Source organism: Pogona vitticeps, chromosome 2 (assembly GCF_051106095.1).
Source record: "Pogona vitticeps strain Pit_001003342236 chromosome 2, PviZW2.1, whole genome shotgun sequence".
Taxonomy (NCBI): Eukaryota; Metazoa; Chordata; class Lepidosauria; order Squamata; family Agamidae; genus Pogona; species Pogona vitticeps.
In genome coordinates, this window is record NC_135784.1 from 68538496 (window position 1) to 68561967 (window position 23472).

Consider the following 23472-nt stretch of genomic DNA (forward strand, 5'->3'; position numbering starts at 1 on the left):
AGTAGTAGTAGTAGTAGTAGTAGTACATATTTTGGCATAAGTAATTGATACATCCTGCTGCTTCAGGTACAGCTCTTCTGTAATAAAATGGATTTTAAAACATAATCTAAATCTATATTAACCAGCTCTTTTTTAATATTTTCAAGTGTCAATTTACAGTATCTGGTTCTATGACAAGAATGACTGCCATCGGATAGCAAAACTCATGGCTAAGTAAGTACCTCAGTTTTTATTTCTAACACACCACTTGGGTTTGTAAGGAGAGCTAAAACACACAAACTGTAATCCTTTGCGCACATGCCTATAATTAAGTCCAGTGAACTCGGCAGGGTTACTTCTAAGTAGACACATACAGAATTTCAGTGTTAATGTCATACAAATTCTCTTGTGATGTGTTATTTTGAAATATATTCTTTCAGAAATCCCTATTTGTACATAATGTCCACAATATTCTAGCTCGGCTTCTCCAACACGGAGCCTTCCAGATGTTTTGAACTTCTCTTTCGCTCACCATTACCAAAATAGTTGCAGCTGATGGGAGTTTCAGTCCACGTGTCCGGAGGTTAGGAAGGCTCTTAACAGAAAAAGCAAAGACACTGCTTATTGTCAAATACATGCAATGCCCTTCATAGCTATTTTCAGTCAAACTGCACAATTGCAGTTTGATTGGTATGTACATGTAACAACCCTGATTCTGTAACCAGTTTCTGAAATGTATCCAGTTTCTTCCTCTGAACTAAATGCAAAATTCAGATATGTATAAGCCTCTCATTTCAGTAAGAGTGTTTAATTTAGGTGTCTGGCTTGAAACCTTGGTTAGCCACAAACTGAGAGTTGGACATAAGAGCAGCTTCCCTGCCACCTGTAGTGGCCCTTTCTGAAAGGTCCCAAGGACGGTCCCAGACTCACACACAGCTTGTTTACTGGAAACACTTATCTGGCCCCAGTGGTGGGAACTGAGGCCAGGGCCAAACTGACAGGATCTAGGGGGCTAGTGTGGGGAACAGAAAGGATGGGAACAGGGAACCACTGTGGAAAGTAGCCAATCCAATAAAGAACAACCTCACCAGCAATCTGGAGCCAATGGAGTTATTGGTGGGAGATCCCAAGGCTGCCAGTTTGACCGGAGGCAGGGGCAATAATCTTCATAAAACAATAAAAAGCAAGTAAAACCAAAATTAACTATAATATCATTTAAATGAAATAACACCATCCCCACTATAAGACCCGTTCAAATAAACTTTCGTTCACAGTGAAAAGCAAGACATTTTTATCTGATGAAATGGACCACAGTTCATAAACCATTATGCTATAATCACTTTGTTACCTTAAAGTGCCATAAGATAGTAGTTTTCATTGAGATTATATATCAGTCAAACCTGGTAGTTCATCCATTAAGAATTTATCTAATTCTTTTTGAATACCTTCCAAGTCTTTGTAGCATATTCCTTTGCTTGATCTATGTGCTGTGTGAAGAAGCACATCCTTTTTCTGTTCTGAATTTCTCACTGTTCAGCTGTCTACATGACCCAAGCCCTTTATTGTTGGTCTTCATGTTGTTGACAATATGGCCCTCAGTATTTTTGTTTGTTTAGAATTATAATCATTTTGGGGAAGTTTGTATACTCCCCCTCCCCTTGTACTAGACTTGCATTTTTTTCTAAAAGAAAAAAATCCCTTGTAGCCTATGATTTTGTTACTTGCCTTTTTGGCTTTGTTGGACCTTTATACTTCAGGGCAGGGCATTTTTGCTGAGCTTCTCTTGTAGCTTTGATATATCTGCAAATGTTCTGGAGAGAATCTTCTTAACAAGCCTCTTCATCTTTCTTTTAATCTGTTTCTTCATTCTTGAACGTTTTTGATGCCACATTGAAGACAAATATGACTGTGTTGGACTTTCTTGGGAATTTCCTACCTAAATTGTAAGTCAGATTTCATAGGATTATGGCCGCTATTTCCATTCATCTTATCTCTTATACACAGCTCTAGGTGCCAGTTACATTTAAGTTTGCAGTTGCTTCCCCTCTGGATGATTCCATCACCTACTGGTTTGAATCACAATCGTTTAAGTTCTATAGTGATATTTTACCATTTTATCCTGACCTGGAATATGTATTTACTCATCCTTTGTGAGGATAATGGAAATCATCTGTGCCTCTTACACAGTCTTCTTTCATTGGCTACTGGGTTTAATTTTCCATTTCAAAATTACTTTGTCCATTTTGCTCATGTGACAAGAGCAGATCTGTGGTTCTGTGTAGAAGTCTGTCCTTGAGGTTTTTATCCATCTTCTTTGATGTGAAGAGTGACAGCACTCCTGGTGTGGTAGATATGCTGGAAAGAGGAGGAGTTGGTGAAAGCAGTGCATGACTGGCTCCTGATCCCTTGTTGATTTATTTGCTGCATTTCTGCATTGCTAAACAGCTGAAGCTCTCTGGGTAGTTGGCATAACAAAGTTCAAAACTATATTAGACCTCAATAAAAAGAAACAACATGAAAAACTAAAAATATTTCAGGCAGAAGCAGGACAAAGCACAAAATGACAACCAGCATCAGTGCAAAGCTCCAGAAAGAGCCGGAGAACAGTTGTTTTTGTAATGGAAGGAGTGGAATGGAAAAATTCTGACCTGGAATTGTGTAGTAAAGCATGGTAATGGATATAATGCGTTAGAATTACATTACACTCGTAAAGCAGCCATCCTAGCTGCTAATTTTCTTCTAAGCCCTGTTCAAGGACTGTTGCTTAACTCTAACTTAAGGGGGAGAGCCTTCCAGTTTGTGGGACCCCAGCTGTGCCATCCTACTGGTAGCGTCCTTAGCAATTGTAACACCCTTAAATACACAAATCAGTTGGAATTCCAGAATTGTGTACATTCTAAGAAATGGGCCTTTTCAGCAACTGAACAATTCAGTTACACTTTGTTACACCTCCTTCATCAGGGACAGCTGAAGGCACGTCTCTGAAGTAGAGCTTCTTGCCTAGTGATGTGTGTTTGAAATGAGACAGTCCTTAAGGTCACTTGGTGCCAAACTATGTGGGGCTCTGAGGTATTGTTGGATGTGGAAAGGTACCTTGGAAAGAAAAAGCCAATGCAGGTTATGAAGAAGCAGCGTAATACGTTTTTGTTGCCTGATCCCTGATAGCCATCTGGCTGAAATTGTTGGACCATTTTAAAATGTAGCCCCATGTACATGGTCACAAGGTTGAGAGCATTACAGCTGCATTGGTCCAATATTACAAAATCCAAATAGTATAGAGTATAAATTAAGAACTGTTAAGCAAGTGGGAATGCTGCAGCTTTGTTGCAGAGTATGCCCAGCAGGCTCCACTATATTCACTGGAAGTATGATTGGATTGCTGAGGATAAAGCTTGCTTGGTTTGGCTTCTAGCAGCTGAATCAGCAAGGCTTTTGAAGCTTAGAAAACAGATCATTCTTATCCCTCTCCAGGGCATTTAGTAATTTGTGTGGCTCCTCTTTTCATTTGGGACTAGGAAAACATTAATGAAATTATTAAGTAAGCAGTGCATGCTTTGAAGAATAATTTTGGCCTGGCATCCTTTGTGAAGTGAAGAGAGGGAATGATGGCCATCTTCTGAGATTTCTATGATACTCCTTTTTTGGTTTTCCTTTGACTGTCTTTTATGTAGCTTGATAATTCTGATGTGACACTTCCTGCTTTTAAGACTCCACTCTGCTTTTACGGCCATTTTTTGTCCTTTGAGACTAGATAAATGCAACCAACGGCACGTCTGCCTTATCACTATGATGACACAGTGATGTGTGCTAGTTTAAGTGTTTGAACAGTTTTTCAGGAAGTAGTTATACTCTGAAACAGTGAGAGAGATTAAGAAAAAAAAAATCATGATTGTTTTGAAATTTATGGCCCATCTTTCTGCACAGGCTTCCACTCAAAGGGCTTCCAGTGTTCTAAAACAAATTCATTAGGGTACTTCTTAATTAGTGGTCGATCACTGCTTTGAGTTACACTGTTGTACTTGTGCACGCTGGGATATTCAGTTGGTTATTGGCCAATACATCATATAAATTCTGATAGATAATGTTTAGATCTATAAGGGCCTCAATGTAGGCAGTGTATGTCAAAGATATTTTTGATTCAAATAAAGCACATCTGTGGTGCTGACCTGCATAATGCATTCTAAGCATATACAATCTTTTCTTATCCTCTTGTTACAGAGTAGTACAAGAAGAAACTCAGAGATCCCAACAAGTGTTGCAGGACCGAAGAACTGTCAGCAGGATTAACGGTTGCACTGATATCCTAGAGATGCTTAGCAAAGCAAAGGTTGAGTATGAACGGGTAAGAACGGTGTGTGTTCACCATTTGAGATTATAGTGGGAAACAAGCTAACCTGGAATATTTTGTTTCTTTGTAATTATGTTGGATAGTTATTAATAGGAATTATTATGTTCTGTCAAGTTGGTTCCAACTTGTGATGACCTTTTCCAGGGTTTTCTAGAGTATCATTCCCTTTTTACTCAGTTATTCCTTGGTAGTTCTGCCTTTCTGAAAGTTGAGATAAATGGCAATTAATGTGACACATTTTGTTACTCAAGGTTTCTGCATCTTCTTTACATACTTTATTACATTACAAATAGTTCAGAAGAAGTGATGAGAATGATATTTCCTATATAGCAGTATTCCTTACTGACTCTAACCCAGCTACACATTGTCTAGAAGGCTTTCTTTGCAGTCTGTTTCCTTTCTTTTTACTCATACTCACTGAGCAAAATAGAAAAGCAGTTAATCATCATCATCAGGGAATACGTTGCAGTCTTAGAATGCTTGAGGGTTGTTGAATCATGAAGCAAAAGGCTAGTGGCTTTCGGCTGCTCTGGAACAGCAGTTTTAGGAGCAGTGATGTTCAGCTAACCTAAAATGACTTGCTGCAATTAAAAAAAGTGGCTATAGAATGTTGAGATGGAGTACAATTCTTTTAGCGCTAATAATATGAGTTGAATATTGTAAGAAGAACAGTAGGATTATTTTGCCAGCTTCAGTTTTGCTTTGAGGTAGGAGGCATAATTAATGCATACAAATATGCAGATACTCTCAGTATTTTATATAGAATTGGATTAAGCAATTTTTCTTTGTTTTTAATGTCTCTGCCCCACCAGGGCCGTTAGTCCTCACTAGAGCAGACCCATTTAATCCATGAAATTTATGTAAGTGTTGATTTACCAAGTTGCCACTGATTCAGTGGAACTAAGAATTGGATTTAAGCCAATGTAAAATTCCCTAATTTTTCCTTTGTTTAACATACCTTGGCAAACACAAATTCATGACAGCTTCTCAAATTGTATAGCACTCTCATCCTCCACCAGGTCAAGACATTCTTGGTGCTCAATCCATAAAAGGATGATGAACATTGCTAACTCCTTGCTTGATGGTATTTCTCAGTTACTCTTCATCTTGTTCCCTCTAAGGCAGATTACTTAAAATAAACAAAACTAGAATCAATGCACCAGAGGTATTGAGGAAATATGAGCTATCTGCTTCTTAATTTAAGGGTGAAGGGAGGATTAAATGACACAGAACGGTCAATTAAAGCCATGAGCATTGGCAAATTGCTGGAGCTATATCTTGGGAGCCAGTTAGCCCAAGCAGTATATTAATTTGCTTGCCCCAGAGTTCCTGAGAAGACATGAGGACATGATGAAGATATCACCACAATTAGCTTAGCTTTTAGTATTCTGAAAGTCCAAAATCATGTCTTACTGGTTCAGCTCTTATGGGATATATTGATAATAGTCCTTGCCTAGTGCCTGTAACAAGTCATATCTACTTCAGTATGCTACACTACCATGTAGATTTTGGGCATTGGTGCTGAACTTCAAATACTGTAAGGCTATTAGCAGACATGGGAACTCATTGCAAAGAACTGAAGGAACTGTTAACAGTTCATTCATTCATTTGAGGTTGAGAAGATATTTATTTATTTATTTATTTATTTATTTATTTATTTATTTATTTATTTATTTATTTATTTATTTATTTATTTATTTATTTATTTATTTATTGGACTTATATACCGCCCCATAACGCTACAAGCACTCTTCGGGCAGTTTACAATTTAATTATACAGGCTACACATTGCCCCCCCAGCAAGCTGGGTACTCATTTTACCGACCTCGGAAGGATGGAAGGCTGAGTCAACCTTGAGCCGGCTACCTGGGATTTGAACCCCAGGTCGTGAGCACAGTTTTAGCTGCAGTACAGCGTTTTAACCACTGCGCCACGAGGCTCTTGATAACATCTACTAGCAATTGAAAGAACACTACTCTTTTGGGCCTTCTTCCTGTGTTCATTACTCAAACAGATATTCTACTGCCATACATGTTGTTGTTCTTCTTGTTATGTACCACCAAGTCTCTGACTTACAGGGACCACATGAATTAGTGACTTCCAAGAGTTTCCATTATTAATAGCTCTGCAAGCCCTCTTGCAGACTAAAAGCCATGGCTTTGTCTGTTGAATCTATATTTTCTTTCTGCCCATACTGTCTCAGCACTGTTGTCTTTTCCAGTGAGTCTTGTTGTCTCATAATACATCCAAAGTACAATAGCCTCAGTTTAGTCATTTTAGCTGTGGCCATTCAAGCTTGATTTGATTTAGTTTCCACTTATTTGTGTTTCTGGCAGTCCATCCTAAAAGTTCTTCTTGAACACCACATTTTGGGTTGAAAAATGTTTTCTGTCAGCTTTCTTCATTGCCCTCCTTTTACACAGCCATTAGGCATATCTTATCATGGATTATCTTGGCTTTGGTTTCCAACGACATATCTTTAAACTTTTCTAATTCTTTCATAGCTGCCCTTCCATGACTTACTCATCTTCTGGCTTTTTGCTGCAGTTTTTGTTTAGATTGATGTTTGAACTGAGGTGTAGAAAATCTTTAGTTTGATTTCTTGCTTGTCAAAAAAAAAAAAACCTTGTGTAATCCTTGTGTCGACTTCAGGCACTTTAACTGTACCCATGCTTTTGTGGTCAACTGTAACCATGCTTTTGCATGTTGCTCTTCAACGTTCATTAAAGCAAAGCATGCTGTTTATATACCACCCCATAGTGCTTCAAACACTCTCTGGGCGGTTTACAAGTTGATTATGCAGACTACACATTGCCCCCCCCAGCCATTTCAGATTGTTTCTATTTTTTGTGAATAATATCTTGTCATCTGCATATCTTATTGATGTGACTTCTACCAAATTTCATTCCTCCTCCATCTGTATGTAACTCAGCTTTTTGTATTATACAGTCTGCATGCAAGTTGAATAGGCAGGGAGATAAAATGCATCCTTGTCTTACTCCTTTGCCGGTTGGATACAATCTTTTTTCCATATTCTTTCCCGGTAGTAGCCTATTCTTCAGAATATAGGTTATGCATCAGAACAATAGCATATGGCGGCAAACCCTTTTTTTTAAGAACAACTTGTTGAGTTTTGTGGTCAGATACAAATACATAGAATCAAGGGTTTTTGATCATCTATAAATTGCAAATTTATTTTCTTCTGAAGTTCTTTGTTATGTTGTAGTATCTGACATATAGTTATCGTATGACCTCTAGTGCCTCTTTTTTGAATGTAACTTGAGCATCTGGCATTTCTCCCTGCATTTAACGTAAGAGCCTTATTGTAAAATCTTAAGCATCACCTCGCTTGCATGGGAAATTAATACAGTTGTCCTATAGTTACTGTAGTCTTCTCCATCTTTTAACAAGTGTTACTTGTTCATAATTTTTCCACAAGTGGTGCACAATAGGGGAGCTTCCTGTGCGCTCATATGTCTTAAGCTACTCGCTTGTACCAGTCATAATTCTGATACAGTGGTGCCTCGACTTATAAACGCCTCTACATACAAACATTTTGACTTGCGAACAGCTCCGCTCGCAAAATTTTGCTTCGACATGCGAACGGAGTTTCGACTTATGAACAAAAAATGAAGGGAAAGCAGGAAATAGACTTTGGACTGCCATGTAAAAATTGTTTTAAAAGGTGCTTGGTTTGGTTTAAAGCTGCTTGGTTTTAAAGGTGTTTTTTTTAAAAGGTGTTAATTCCCTCCCTCCCTCCTTTCCTGCCCTTTTTTAAACTTAAGTCATCTTAGGTTTTTTAAAAAAGTCTTCCCCTAATGGTAGAGGATGGATTAACTGGTTTTGCATTAGTTCCTATGGGAACTAATGCTTTGACTTACAAACGGTGCCTCTGCATACAAACAAAAAACAGCCTGAACGGATTAATCGGTTTTCAGTGCATTCCTATGGGAAATGCTGATTCGATTTACGAACTTTTCTACTTACAAACATATTCTGAGCCGGAATAAGTTCGTAAGTCGAGGCACCACTGTATATAATAAGGGGCTTTACGTTTTGGTGAGGTAGAGAACACAAATTAACCTATTCATGTGCATATTTTCGTCTGTGGTCAAACTAAAGTTTTTCTTCCTTTCAGAATTCAGCTACGTATCTAGCATTTCTGTTAAGTGGGGCAAGTCAAATCTCATGTTGTTAGAGCAGTGGGGCCACTGAACCTTGGATGAGTCTTCAGAACCATTAAAGTAGACATGATAGATGGACTTCCTTCCCTTACATTTCTGGTGCAAAATAAATATCTAAAAAAAGTTCTTATTGATCTGTGTCATAAGAAAGAAAGTGAGGAGGAATTAAAGAACCTTGTAATGAGAGTGAAAGAGGAGAGTGCAAAAAACGGTCTGAAACTCAACATCAAACTCAACATCAAAAAAACTAAGATCATGGCCACTGGTCCCATCACCTCCTGGGAAATAGAAGGGGAAGATATGGAGGCAGTGTCAAATTTTATCTTCCTGGGCTCCATGATCACTGCAGATGGAGACAGCAGCCCTGAAATTAAAAGACGCCTTCTTCTTGGGAGGAAAGCGATGACAAATCTTGACAGCATCTTGAAAAGCAGAGACATCACCTTGCCAACAAAAGTCTGAATAGTCAAAGCTATGGTTTTTCCTGTCGTGATGTATGGAAGTGAGAGCTGGACCATAAAGAAAGCAGACCGCTGAAGAATTGATGCCTTTGAATTGTGGTGCTGGAGGAGGCTCTTGAGAATCCCCTGGACTGCAAGGAGAACAAACCTATCAGTTCTAAAGGAAATCAACCCTGAGTGCTGCCTGGAAGGACAGATCCTGAAGCTGAGGCTCCAGTACTTTGGCCATCTCATGAGAAGAAAAGAGTCCTTGGAAAAAACCCTGATGTTAGGAAGGTGTGACGGCAAGAGGAGAAGGGGACGACTGAGGATGAGATGGCTGGACAGTGTCTGCGAAGCAACCAACATGAACCTGACACAACTCCGGGAGGCAGTAGAAGACAGGAGAGTCTGGCGTGCTCTGGTCCATGGGGTCACGAAGAGTCGGACACGACTAAACAACTAAACACACACACGTAAGAAAGAAGAGGTTTCCTGAGGATAAAAATTAAGCCACACTTTACTCTAAGGAACTCAAAAATTATTGGTGAAGAAAAGGAGTTTATGTTTCTCCAGTCTATTGTGGTACCACAGTGTGTGCTTTTGAGGCACCTCTGTCAGTTGACAGCACCTATCTTTCTCCCTATTTCCCATCTGGGAACCTTAGTGCTTGCATTTACCCATTTGGGGCTTCCTGTTCCTGCATTGCTGATCTGTATGAATATACCAAATTAACTTTATGACATAACTTAAATTAAGAATAGGTAGAACTACTGAGCATCCTGGTAGGTTGTGGCCTTGGACCAACAACTGGGCAAAGAACATGTATTCAAATCATTTTATGGCTTTCAAGAGGCATTTGATTTATAGCAAGTAAGTCACAATGTCAGTTTCTACAACTTAAACATCTGCTCATATCTATTTTGGGACTAGATGTTTGTACAGCATCTGTGCTCCCAAATCTCCTGGAAGACTTAGTTGGCTTGCTAGGCCAGATGAGACTGACAGCTTGTCTGTTCGTTTGTTTTTTTGTTTATTTAAAATATTTTTACCCCATCTTTCTCCTTAGAAGAAGACCCAAGGCAGTTTGCATAATTAAAAAGACAATATTTAAAAGTTAAAAACAATATGTACACAAATATATGAAAATAATTAACCAAATGTTATAATTAAAAGGGTAAATAAAATAAATATTAAAAACACATTCAAAAGCAACAAGACACAACAATCTATTGGTGAATGTCATGCAGATTTAAGATAGACATATCTGCTCTCTGTGAAGAAGAGAAATAAATTATTGGACTGTCCCATTTGATTGTTGCCAGCAAGTTTGGAAAACTCAACAGTGGCCAGAGGACTGGAAAAGATCAGTCTACATCCCAATCCCAAAAAAGAGCAGTGCCAAAGAATGCTCCAACTACTGTACAATTGCACTCATTTCCCACACTAGCAAGGTTATGCTCAAAATCCTCCAAGGTAGGCTTCAGCAGTATATGGACCGAGAACTCCCAGAAGTACAAGCTGGATTTCGAAGGGGCAGAGGAACTAGGGACCAAATTGCTAACATGCACTGGATTATGGAGAAAGCCAGAGTTCCAGAAAAATATCTACTTTTGCTTCATTGACTATGCAAAAGCCTTTGCAAAAGCCTTTCCATAGTTTGACCACAGCAAACTATGGAAAGTTCTTAAAGAAATGGAAGTGCCTGATCACCTTATCTACCTCCTGAGAAACCTATATGTGGGACAGGAAGCAACAGTTAGAACTGGATATGGAAACATGATTGGTTCAAAATTGGGAAAGTAGTATGACAAGGCTGTATATTGTGCCCCTGCTTATTTAACTTATATGCAGAATACATCATGTGAAAGGCCGGACTGGAGGAATCCCAAGCCGGAATTAAGATTGCCGGAAGAAATATCGACAGCCTCCGATATGCAGATGATACCACTCTAGTGGCAGAAAGTGAGGAGGAATTAAGGAACCTTGTAATGAGGGTGAAAGAGGAGAGTGCAAAAAATGGACTGAAGCTCAACATAAAAAAAAAAAAAGATCATGGCCACTGGTCTTATTTATTTATTTATTTAATTTATTTATTCGATTTTTACCCCGCCCCTCTAGACAACGTCTACTCGGGGCAGCTTACATAGGTTAAAACACATTAAAACATCATATAAATAACATATGTAGTGCAATTATTATGATTAATTAACCTTATCCAAGATGGCAAAACTCAAAAAACAGAAGAAGAAGAAAAAGAAAAGATCACTTAGTTGACTGGAGGGAAGACCTGTTTGAATAACCAGGTTTTTAGTTGGCCTTTGAAAACACCCAGTGAGGGTGCCAGCTGAATTTCAGTGGGGAGTGTGTTCCACAGCCGAGGGACGACCACTGAGAAGGCCCGGTTTCTTGTTTTCTCCTTCCGGGCCTCCCTCGGCGTCAGTCCCCTCAGCCGCCCCTGTTGGCTATGTCGGGTGATTCGGGTAGATCTAGGCGAGAGGAGGCGATCTGCCAAATATTGAGGTCCCAAACCGTTTAGGGCTTTATATGTAATCATTAACACTTTGAAGTCGATGCGGAAACGAATAGGTAACCAGTGCAGTACAACCAGAGTGGGGGAGATATGCTGAAATTTTCTCACCCCACTAATAAGCCTGGCTGCTGCATTCTGGACCATCTGAAGTTTCCGCATGAGCCTCAAAGGCAGCCCCACGTAGAATGTGTTACAATGAATACGAGCGCATGGACTAGAGTAGTGAGGGCCCCCCGATCAAGATATGGCCGCAGCTGGGCAATCCGCCATTGATGAAAATAGGCGGAACAGACCACGGATGCCACCTGGGTTTCCATGGTGAGCGCCGGGTCCAGATGTATCCCCAAGCTGCGGACCTCGCTCTTTGCGACAAGGGTCGTCCCTCCGGAAGAGAGGGAGTCACCTATGCCGCTGACAGGAGGGCCACCCACCCTCAAGACCTCCATCTTGTCCGGGTTCAGCCTCAATCCATTTGACTTCATCCATTCCAGTACAGTCTCCAGGCAGCGCTGGAGGGACCAGACGGCATCCACTGAAGTTGGAGTAAAGGAGATGTAGAGCTGAGTGTCATCAGTGTACTGGTGACACGATGCCCCACATCCCCTGATGACCCTGCCCAGCGGCCTCATATAGATGGTGAACAGCATTGGGGAGATGATCGATCCCTGTGGAACCCCACAGTTGAGGCTCCACGGGGCCGAGACATTCTCCCCAAGCTGTACTCTCTGGGGGCGGTCCTCCAAGAAGGAGCGGAGCCAGGCAAGTGCAAGGCCACCAACTCCCAACTCGGAGAGCCTCCGCAGGTGGATGCCATGGTTGACGGTATCAAAGGCAGCTGAGATGTCGAGGAGGACCAACAAGGACACATTGCCCCCATCGGCTTCCCTCAACAGGTCATCCAGCAGTGCAACCAGTGCCGTCTCTGTACCATAGCGCGGCCTGAAGCCCGACTGAAATGGGTCCAGAGCATTGGTTTCGTCTAAGAGCGCCTGAAGCTGATCTGCCACCACTCTCTCAACCACTTTGCCGGTCCCATCAACTCCTGGGAAATAGAAGGGGAAGATATGGAGGCAGTGACAGATTTCACTTTCTTGGGCTCCATGATCACTGCAGATGGTGACAGCAGCCCCGAAATTAAAAGACGCCTGCTTCTTGGGAGGAAAGCGATGACAAACCTCAACAGCATCTTAAAAAGCAGAGACATCACCTTCCTGACAAAGGTCTGAATAGTCAAAGCTATGGCTTTTCCTGTCGTGATGTACGGAAGTGAGAGCTGGACCATAAAGAAAGCTGACCGCCGAAGAATTGATGCTCTTGAATTGTGGTGTTAGAGGAGGCTCTTGAGAGTCCCCTGGACTGTAAGGAGAACAAACATATCCATTCTAAAGGAAATCAAACCAGAGTGCTCACTGGAAGGACAGATCCTGAATCTGAGGCTCCAATACTTTGGCCATCTCATGAGAAGAGAAGACTCCCTGGAAAAGACGCTGATGTTGGGAAAGCGTGAAGGCAAGAGAAGAAGGAGACGACAGAGGATGAGATGGTTGGACAGTGTCATCGAAGCGACCAACATGAATTTAACCCAATTCCAGGAGGCAGTGAAAGACAGGAGGGCCTGGCGTGCTCTTGTCCATGGGGTCACGAAGAGTCGGACACGACTAAACAACAACAACAATGTGAAGGAACATCATCCTACAAAACATCTTTCAAAATATATGAGTGCCGAACAGTGTCTCCTGCCAGGACAAGACTCTACTGTACCTGGACCAACTGGAAGTCACTTAATAGATGTTAAAGCAAAGTAGGAAGATCAAAGAATAATAAAGTGAAATGGGGCCACTTGGATTAATTTTCTGTGCATGTGGAGAATTTCAGTCAATGTAGCATTTATGTGTATGTAGTTTGTGTTCTACCACATGTATGAAAGAAGATATAGTAAATGGCCAAGATAATGCTGTCAGTGTAGCCTGCTTCTGGTAAAAAATAGTTAAGTTGGTCGTTGTGGGTTTTTCGGGCTTCTTGGCCGTGTTCTGAAAGTGGTTCTTCATAGTCAAGTTATTTTAGCATTTTTTATTTGTTTAAACTTTATACTTCTTATGCATCCATAGTTTTAAATTGTGCAGTGCTCTGATATGAATAGAGGAAGGGTCCTGCAAAATTCATTATTCCAGACTTATCCACAGGTACAGCACTGTCTAGTGTCATCTCCATGCTCCCACCTTTTAAAAATTTTGTTGCTATGGGAGAGAAACCCTAATTTTTGCAATGTTGTTGTTTAGTCTTTAAGTCGTGTCTGAGTCTTTCTGACCCCATGGACCAGAGCACGCCAGGCCCCACTGCCTCCAGGAGTTTGGTCAAATTAATGTTGGTAGCTTCAGTGACACTGTCCAACCATCTCGTCCTCTGTTGTTCCCTTCTCCTCTTTCCCTCACACTTTCCCTAACATCAGGGTCTTTTCCAGGGAGTCTTCTCTTCTCATGAGATGGCCAAAGTATTGGAGCCTCACCTCTTTTTTTTTTCCTTTTTTTTTTGCAATAGCTCAGTTTTAATTTTCTTATCAGGTAACATTCTGTGAGGTAACAAGTTGACATTGAAGACTTCAATGTATTCTAAAGGTATACATCAGATTTGAAACCAGACCATAAACTATTACCATTGTTTTGTCTATCATATGTAACTCAAGCACTACCACTTCCCTTCTGCCCCTCCCCTTCATTGTATTTTTTAAAATCCTCTTTGTAAATATTGCTTTACCCACAGGGAAGGGGCTCTATATTTGTGATTAGTGAGTAGGATTGCCAGATAGATAGGTACCAAAAGGAGGACATAGAAAGACAAAAAGGAGGACAGAGGAGCATGTATTGAATGTTTCATTTGAATCGTTCCGGATTAAACCCTCACTCAATACAATTTTATTACAATAGCTGCCAATAAATGTCTCTTATAATGTCTCAATAAATGTCTCTTTTATTGTTTAACATGACCAAGAAACAGTCATGTTAAAAAATAAAAATAAATTCAATGGAGGCTTTTTTTCAAAATACCAAAAATATTATTTAAACAGCCAATTGTACCTGAACCCTCCCCCCTGTGTGGCGGTGGGATCCCCTGGCTGCTCGCACTCTGCACAGGCTCAGAGGCAACTTTGCTAATCTGGACGTCCAAACAAGGCTCTGGTGCAGGCAGGGGGAAAGTGGTGCCAGGCAAAGCCGAACGAGGCAGCCTCCCCTCCCCTGAGGGTCATAAGTTCAAGGCTGGGGAGTGTGGGAGTTGGAGTCTCTGAAAGGGACTTTGAACACACACAGTCCAGGTGCTCGCCTTCCCATCGATGCGCTTGGGCGCTGCTTGCTCCTGCCTGGCTCGGTGGGCGGCGCTCCACTTGCGCTGCCTTTCTGGGCTCCACATAGGCTGGGCGGGCATGGTGGATCACCGAGCAGCCGCTGCCATGGCAGGAGGGGATGAGGGCTACGTTCCAGCGCCACTGGCAGGTAATGAGCAGGCGGGTGGGGGCAGGGAAAGACAGGGGGAGCAGGTCCTTCCACCACTCACCCTCCCATCCAAAATTATAAAATAAAATATACAAAAGCCAGACATTTTTAAGGTTTTTATCTTTGCCTGCCGGATGGAGGACATTAGGCTAAAAAGGAGGGCAACCCTATTAGTGAGGGAAACTGCAATTTAAAGGCCTGTAGTTTGAGAGAGAGAGAGAGCAGGGGAATTGAGGGAAGGATTTCAGTGGCTTGGGCTGAGCTCTGGCATTTTATGAATGGAAGGCCTGCTTTCCTTTGTGCAGAGGGCTTAGGTACAGTAGGAGGCTCATTAAACTCCTGAGAATTTCTTTACCATCCATACTGCTCTGTTCCAGATGGTTTTTGAACCCTTCAGAGTAGGTGGTGGGAACTCCAGAGGGGGAAAAGAAATGGGTTAAAATTGCCTCTTTTCTCTAGATTGCATTTCATGAGGTGTGTTCCACAGTCAGAACTCTGCTCATGGGATCTGATCCCACACCTTGGACAAAGTGTTCATTATTGATGTATTTACATGCTGTTGACAGGAAAAATATTTCCCTTCTCAACCTCTATCTTGCTATACTGTTGAAGCTAGAGGCTGCTTGAAATAACGTGGCAGCCTTTTGGTTATGTTTACAAGTGTGTTTATGCTTCAGTGTAAATTTTCTTACTAATGTCTCTCCCAATTATCCTGAGACATGTCACTTAATAAGTACTGATGAATTTGATCTTAAAGTTGGAGGGGGAGGGGAGGAATCTACCTAGAATATTATAGATGGACCATAAAGTAATCCTGCTTTGCAACAGAGGAGATTGCAAAGAGTCAGTATAAGAAGACATAGAGCGGGAGTGAAGGAGAAGATTTGTAAGAGTCTGAGTGATTTAATCTTGGTTTCTAAATCAGTTTAATCCTTCAAATAATCTGTGTATCCAGCATATGTAAAAATGAATGAATTTTGTTATATTTTTAATGGTCAGTGCATGGATGTATCCCACTCTCCCAGTTTTTTTTTTTTTTTTTTTTTTTAGAAAAGATAATAAAAATCTAACCATAATCTTGTACTCTGGCATTTCCCAGAAGGATGATATTTTAGTATCAAAATGGTTAAACCCAAACTAGTAACTACTCAGAAAACAACAATGAGGGACTATTGGCAAATGTGAATCTATATGCTATTGATTTTAAATCTGTAGCTGAAAAATAAGCAAAAACCCTGGTTCAAACATAACAGAGAATGCATAAAAATATAGTGAAGGATGCAGTTGTTATGGTTGGCTTATCATCTTTGCACTGATAGTTTCTTCTGATGCTTCTACTTTGCACATCTTTGTGTAGAGAGATTCACAGAGTGGATGTTTTTTTCTCCTCAGTGGCAGATCCTGTCAAGTTGAGCTCTGTTGACATAAATGCATCATAAATAAAAGACTTAAAAGATTTAAAGTGACAGGTCTCCTGAACCATGAAGCTGAATCATCAATTTATTTTAGTGCTGTTAATACACTTGTCTAATGCCTGGAAACATGCTGGGTACATGCTGATTTTGTAATTGCTATATGCATAGCTTGTCATATATTTTCACAAGTGAAAAAGTTAGTGTCTTCCTCAGAGGATGTGTGTAGCATTGCTGGGTATTCTTTTAAATAAAAACTTTTCCTGTGTAGATCTCTTCTCTCCCATTTCAACATTGGAAATGCCATGAGTCATGCACTCTTCATTTAGCTGACAACAGCTAGAAGGACTGTTTAGCTGCTAGCATGCTCCTTGCCTAGGTCCTGTCTTCACTGTGGCATTAAAGTGTCTCATGATGTGAAATGGGTTAATAAATGATAATACAGTTTGATACCCCACAGTAGGTGGAATTTTATAGAAAGCATTTTATATAGTATATTAAGGTGGAAGAAGAGGAGATTAAGACAGAGAGTTTGCTGGGATACTTCTAGAAGGTTACTAAAAGCATTACTTAATTCACAGTGAACACTACAGAGGCATGAATGTATTTTATTTTCTAGAATCAAAATAGTGACTCAATTTGTGGGACATACCGACGTACAAACCCGGCAAAAACGGAAAACACCGAGACTTCAGAGCATAGATCATCAGTCTTACAAATGCAAGACCATGTGAGTTCAGTTAATGTGGTTTTGCTGTTTTGTTACTTTCAGAACTAGTTCTAATAAGGGAAATTATAATGCTTCTGTCTTCATTCTAAATTTGTAGATGAGACCTGCATGGAATTAGTCTGCATCAGCAGAGTAATCACAATGTATGTCTCTGTTGAGGCTATACTACATAATTACCCTGTGTGTTACCTGTGTAGGGTTGCCATTGCCTGTGTGGACATTGCATATCTAAATTAAATACCGTATTTGCTGCCGTACAAGATGACCTTTTGGGCCCAAAAAATATGCCTCCAAGTGGGGGGGTCTTGTACTCCGGGTGCACTTCATTTGGGCTCGCTCGCCCGCCACCCGCCCATTTCCCTTTTCCTCCTCCTCCTGCCGCCCCCCCTCAGCCTCTTGCCCTCTTCCTCGCCCTCAGCCAGAGCCCGCTGCCCCGCACGCGCTGAGCAAGCGGCGTGCTCACCCGCCACCCCCGTTTCCCCTCTTCTTCCTCCTCCTCCTGCCGCCTCCCCTTAGCCTCTTGCCCTCTTCCTCACCCTCGGCCAGAGCCCGCTGCCCCGAGCGCGCTGAGCCAGTGGTGCACTCGCTCGCCCGCCACCCCCCGTTTCCCCTCTTTTTCTTCCTCCTCTTCCTGCCGTCCCCCCTCAGCCTCTTGCCCTCTTCTTCGCCCTCCCGCCGCTGAGCCAGCACGCTCGCTCGCCCGCCTCCCCCCCATTTCCCCTCTTCCTCCTCCTCTCCCTCCTGCCTCCGCCCGCCCAGGCTCTTCCTTTTGGGGTATCGTCTTATATGGCCGGTCACCTTGTAGGCCGGCAAATACGGTAATGCTCTTGGTAATTTTGGACTGTTGATTTTCACTGAAATCATGCATTGAGCAACGGTAACTAACAAATGCAATTAATAGCACAAGACATATTTGTTGGCTCAGATCTGAGATAGAGATCCAAGGAACAAGTGATAAGTTGAAAACTGGGTTACAAAAAATAATTTGATGAGCAGGTCTCGTAGGGTTACTATACTGTAGTATGTTGTGCCTGCTAATACCACCACCTAGTGTTAGAAAGAGAATGGTGCCCAATTCAGTCTTGGAGATTTAGGACTGTATTAGTTTGTTTGTATCAATGAGAATTTTTTAACAGATTTGCAAGGAGGATGTCAAACACTTCCATTTTAACTTAAAATATTTCACTAGAAGTGGTCTCATCAGCTTTGTATTTTATTAATTTGGGCTGGGAAGCAGAGATCAAGCAACCATGTTAATTTTAACTGAAACTAAGCCTGCACTGAAGGGTTTGGAAATAATTATGTTTAGTGCTCTGCTTGCTTAGTGCTCAGCAAGTGGCAGGGGGCTAGCTTGCTCGTTGTTCTACGTTTTTCCCATTTTGAACCCAAGTAGGTCAAAACACCAGGGCCAACCATTTCAAAACAGAATACACAGATTTGGGCTGTGATGCCCAATACCCTTGATTTGATGATCTGACAGCTGATTCCTTCCTCAACCTTATAGGCGGCACTCACTCAATTTGTTGTTGTTGTTTGAGTCTGGGAAAGACTGCATCAGCGAAGCAACTTGAATATTTGGCCCAGTCTGATACATTGCTGTATGTTCACCCTGGGAGGGAAGGCCTGAGTAGTCATGTGTCTCATTGCTACATACGAGGGGACAGGATCATGGTGAAGATCTTGACCCAAATGGACTATCTGTGTTTAAATTTCCTAACACTCTCCCCAGCATGATGAACAAGTAATTCCCATATTGTGGAACTGTAAGGTGAATATGTACTACTAGAATTCCTTTTTATGAGTTACAGCTTTTTAAGGTTATCCTGTCTGTCATTTAGACTGCTTTGTAGTAGGGTGATGTCAGTAAAATATAACCAAAGGTAATTAACCTATTGAGAGAAATAAACATATACTTCATCATAAACTCCTTAATTATATTTGCACATTTAAATGCCACGTAATTTTCATTTAAAAAAATAGCTTGAAATCAGAAATAGATTGTTAGTGAATTCAGTTCCATCAGGACCTATTAAAAAGTATATTCCATTTGACTACCTTAATACTGTTGCATTGACAGTCATGCTTCTGATGGCTAATCTGAAATGAAGAAACTTCATGTTTTAGTTGTGCTTGCTCTAACTTATCTGCAGGGGCAGTGCAGAGGAGGTGTGTCTGTCTAATATGATAAGCTGAATATATTACATATCTGATTGTTTTTTTTTTCTTTTGTAGCCATGCCAATCTGTGCCTAAACATCTAACAGTGGAAGAATTATTTGGAACTTCGTTACCAAAGGAACACTCAACAGTTCCGTATTTGACTCCAGAGCGAACAGACAAAACTGACACTTCATGCAGAGACCAGAGTTTGCTTTTACCTTTTTCATTTGAGCAATCAGCAGTGATTAATCAGCCTCTAGGGAAAGTGGATGGGATAAGCTTCAAAATTAATTCATGTACGTTATTGACACAAGATTGTGTGCCACCCTTGGTAATTGCCTCACCTTCTGAAGCAAACAAGGTTTCAAGTTACACTGCACAGTTAAGCCCTGTCCTTAATTCAGCTGCAGCAAGCGAAACTCCTTGCGTGCAAATGCTTCAGAATATGAGTGGCAGCAGTAACGTGATGCAGGTTATGCAGCAGGCATCCAAGCAAATGTCTCCTCTTTTGAATCAGTCATCATACGATATGAACCATGGTGCATCAACTAAGACTCCTGCTCAAAATCAGTTCTTAACACCTTTGTCTGTGACAAATACTGGAGACTCTTCAAACATGCCACTTCCAAATACGGATCTTCTTCAAAAACTCAGGTTGACCCCTCAACATGACCAAATGCAGCAGCTCCTTAACAAAACCCCTGCGGCAGCAAACGCTTCGTCTGCCACTGCCGCCATTAGCCAGCTGGCAACACCAGATTGTTTCAAGGAATCCCACATGAAGCAACAGGTTCTGGCTGGGAAAAAGATTCCACCTGTTCAGGTAATTTGTTGGGCCGTGTATTTGAGTTCCTTTGAAGAACATGTCATTAAACAATAGTCTGCTTGTTGAAGCTCTTGCAGGCAGGGATTCCCATGTCTCCATTTTGAGTCTGAAAGAACCAATACCATTTCTGTCTTAATGTTGCATGAATGAGGCATTTCTCTGGATACTAGCCTTGGACAGGATGTTATACCATCATGTTTTTAGTGATGCATCTGTGATCTTAATATGGTTCTGGGCTGGCCAAGTACTATAATTTCAGTGTGGTTGGACTTACATTGTTTGTATTCAAAACAATGACTATCAGAAAACTATGGACAGCAAAGATAATAAAATCTTATAATTGGTTGTTACTAGGGATGGGGGTATTCGTATACGAAGACAAATATCCCCCCCAGGTGGAAATAACGAGGGTCCGGCCCCATAAGGCCAGACAGTCCACTCACCGTTCGCCTGCTGACATGGGGGCGCGGCCTCTTCCTATTGTGCTGTGCTCTGCAATGGATTAGCCACTCCTGGCTGGAGGCAAGATAACAAGCCTCTCTGCCAGGTCGCAGAGTGTCTAATCCATTGTGGAGCACAGCACGATAGGAAGACGTTGCAGTGCCCGCAGTAGCGGGTGAACAGTGAGTGGACTGTCTGGCCCCATCCTCGTTATTTCCACCTGCAGGGAGACATTCGTATATGAATGTCCCTATCTCTAGTTGTAACAATATTACTAATGTGAAAAAATGGTAGTTGAGTTAGAGAGATGGCTCAAATCAGCTTTGAGACTGTATCAGCTTGATTGGATTGTACAGTGGTGTCTCGCTTAACGAGCGCCTCGCTGAGCGATGAAATCGCTTAACGAGGCACTCTGGGCCATCGCTGGAGCATTCGCTCAGCGATGGCCCCTATGGCGATTTTTCGCTTTGCGATATTCGCTAATCGATTCGCTTAGCGAATATCGCATAACGAAGCCGGGGAAAACAGCTGATCGGCGGTTCCAAAATGGCCGCCGGAAGGTCCGCGCCACATTTTCGCACCCTGCCCTCGCTTACCGAGGGCGCGAAAATGGCGGCGCTATGGAAGAAACTCGCACAGCGGTGAGTTTTCAAGCCATAGGAACGCATTGAACAAAGTTCAATGCGTTTCTATGGCTTTTTTATTCCCGCATAGCGATGTTTCGCTATAGCGAAGGTTAATCCGGAACGGATTAACCTCGCTATGCGAGGCACCACTGTATTTCTTTATCTACCTGAATCTGCACAACTTCCTACATTCAGAAAATGGACAGGTTTTCAAGTAAGCAGGTGCTGAATGCAAGTTCATGGCATAAGATTGCTTCTGAGTTATGGCAGCCCTGTAAACAAATAATGTCCAAAAGATCTGATCACTAGCAGTGCTGTCTTGTAGAATAAATGCCATGGTTTCCTTTGTGAAATCAATCTCTCCCATATAGATAGTTCTCTTTTCCTACTGCCTTATAGTTTTTATAGCAGTATTGTCTTTTGTCTTCTCATGATATGTCCAAAGCACAGTGGCTTCAGTTTTGGCATTCTCGTTTCTAGTGAGGAATTAAACTTGATTTGATCTAGCATCTACTGTTTGTCATCTTGATAGTCCATGATATCCATAAAGCTTTCTTTCACCACCAGATTTCAGTTGAACCACCTATTTCTTCTTCATGGCCTCAGTGAATCACACCCTGGGTGATTTGTGCCTGTGTGGAACCTTATCGGAAGATTCTAGAGCTTCTGTGGTAGCAATGAACACATTAGACTATGCCCCTCCCCACCCGTATAAGTACCTTGGCGCCAAGGTCTCCTTTCAGTTTCTGTCAACCGCTACATTGAGAGCCTCATAATTCTGCTTCTGTGAATAAAAAAGAGAGTTTATTCTTGATTCCTTCCTGTTATCAATCTTTTTCTTCAAGCTATTGGATTAAATTCAATATCAGAGGGGTTTTTTTTTCATTCCCCTCGCTTGTTCTCCGGCTGCAGCACCTACACCCCCCCCTTCAATCATCAGTTTTTCTCCTCAGTTATTTCTCGTATTCATGGCCCTTTTGGGCCCATTAAAGCACTGCATTGTCTGTGATAATAAGATCCCACTTTCCGACGGACACGCTAAGTGCCTTTTCTGTTTGGGAGAACAACATCAAACTTGCTCCTGTACCCATTTCAAAAATTTTAAGCGTGGAGTTCTTCGATCTCGCCTCTCGAGGCTAAAACTCCGACTCTGGGAACAGTCCTTACAACCAGTTCAAATGGCCCAACCTCCCTGTAGGGCCACTTCTCAAACCAAAGGACAGTGGTGCCTCGCTTAACGACATTAATTCGTTCCAGCGAAATCGCTGTAGAGCGAAAACGTCGTAAAGTGAAATAAAAAAAGCCCATTGAAATGCATTGGAAACCATTCAATGCGTTCCAGTGGGCTGAAAACTCACCGTCCAGCGAAGATCCTCCATAGTGGCGGCCATTTTCGGTGCCTGTAGAGCGAGGAATCTGTCCAAAAACAGCGGGGAGCCATTTTGAGCACCCAGTGGCCATTTTGAAAACCCGACAATCAGCTGCTTTGATCGTTGTAATGCGAAGAATCAGTTCCCGAAGCAGGGAACTGATCTTCGCAAAGCGAAAAAACCCCATTTAAAACATTGTTTTGTGATTGCAATTGCAATCGCAAAAACATTGTCGTAAAGCAGATTCATCATTATACGGGGCAGTCGTTAAGCGGGGCACGACTGTAATGGAAAAATCCATTACTGAATCATCGAAACAACATCTATTGTCTGCACCAGCTCATTCTGATTCTCCATCTGCATCATCTAAGACCTCGAAGACACACAATCGAGACCCTCGATACCAAAGTCCTCGACTTCAAAAACAACTTCTAAATGTCAGAGACCTACTGAAACTGCTTCTGCTCCGGAGCCTGTTCCTCCTTAACGAGCTAAACAGTCTAAGCCTACAAACATCCCACCACAACCACAACAACTCTCTGAATCGATTTTGGTCGGATCTCCCTCAGATGATGACAGATTTCCATCCCATCAACCCTGTTCTCAGTCTCCAGAATGGGATGATAGAGTTGACCGACTAATGTCCTCACCTCCCAGTCCACAACCTTCCATTTCTTCCAGCAATCCTTAGTTTATTCCATCGTCTGAGGATTCCCGTCCTGAACGGCTCAACACTGTTCCATGTTCAATGCCCTCGGATTGCCCACTGATCCCTAAACAGAACCAGAACATTAACAAACTCGACAGCTCGCTTCATCGCATGTGATTCAAACCTACGCTCAGCACGCACATCAGGTTGCCATTTGCCCTGACCAGTGTTCTGCTTGACAACCTGCATCGACTAGTTCAGTGGTTCTTAACGTGGGCGATAATGCC

At 41.8% G+C, this 23472-nt stretch overlaps 1 protein-coding gene across 2 annotated transcripts in view; it reads left to right on the forward strand.

Annotated features, from left to right (window-relative positions):
• Nucleotides 1–23472, forward strand: part of DCP1A (decapping mRNA 1A) — a 66283-nt gene that overhangs the window by 24927 nt on the left and 17884 nt on the right. The window contains exons 4-7 of one of the 2 annotated variants that reach the window (XM_020803875.3): nt 147–213; nt 4198–4321; nt 17004–17114; nt 19347–20096. In XM_020803875.3, coding sequence (XP_020659534.3) covers nt 147–213; nt 4198–4321; nt 17004–17114; nt 19347–20096 — 1052 coding nt within the window. The remainder of the gene's footprint in view (nt 1–146; nt 214–4197; nt 4322–17003; nt 17115–19346; nt 20097–23472) is intronic. The other variant, XM_078385337.1, reaches the window with a different exon arrangement.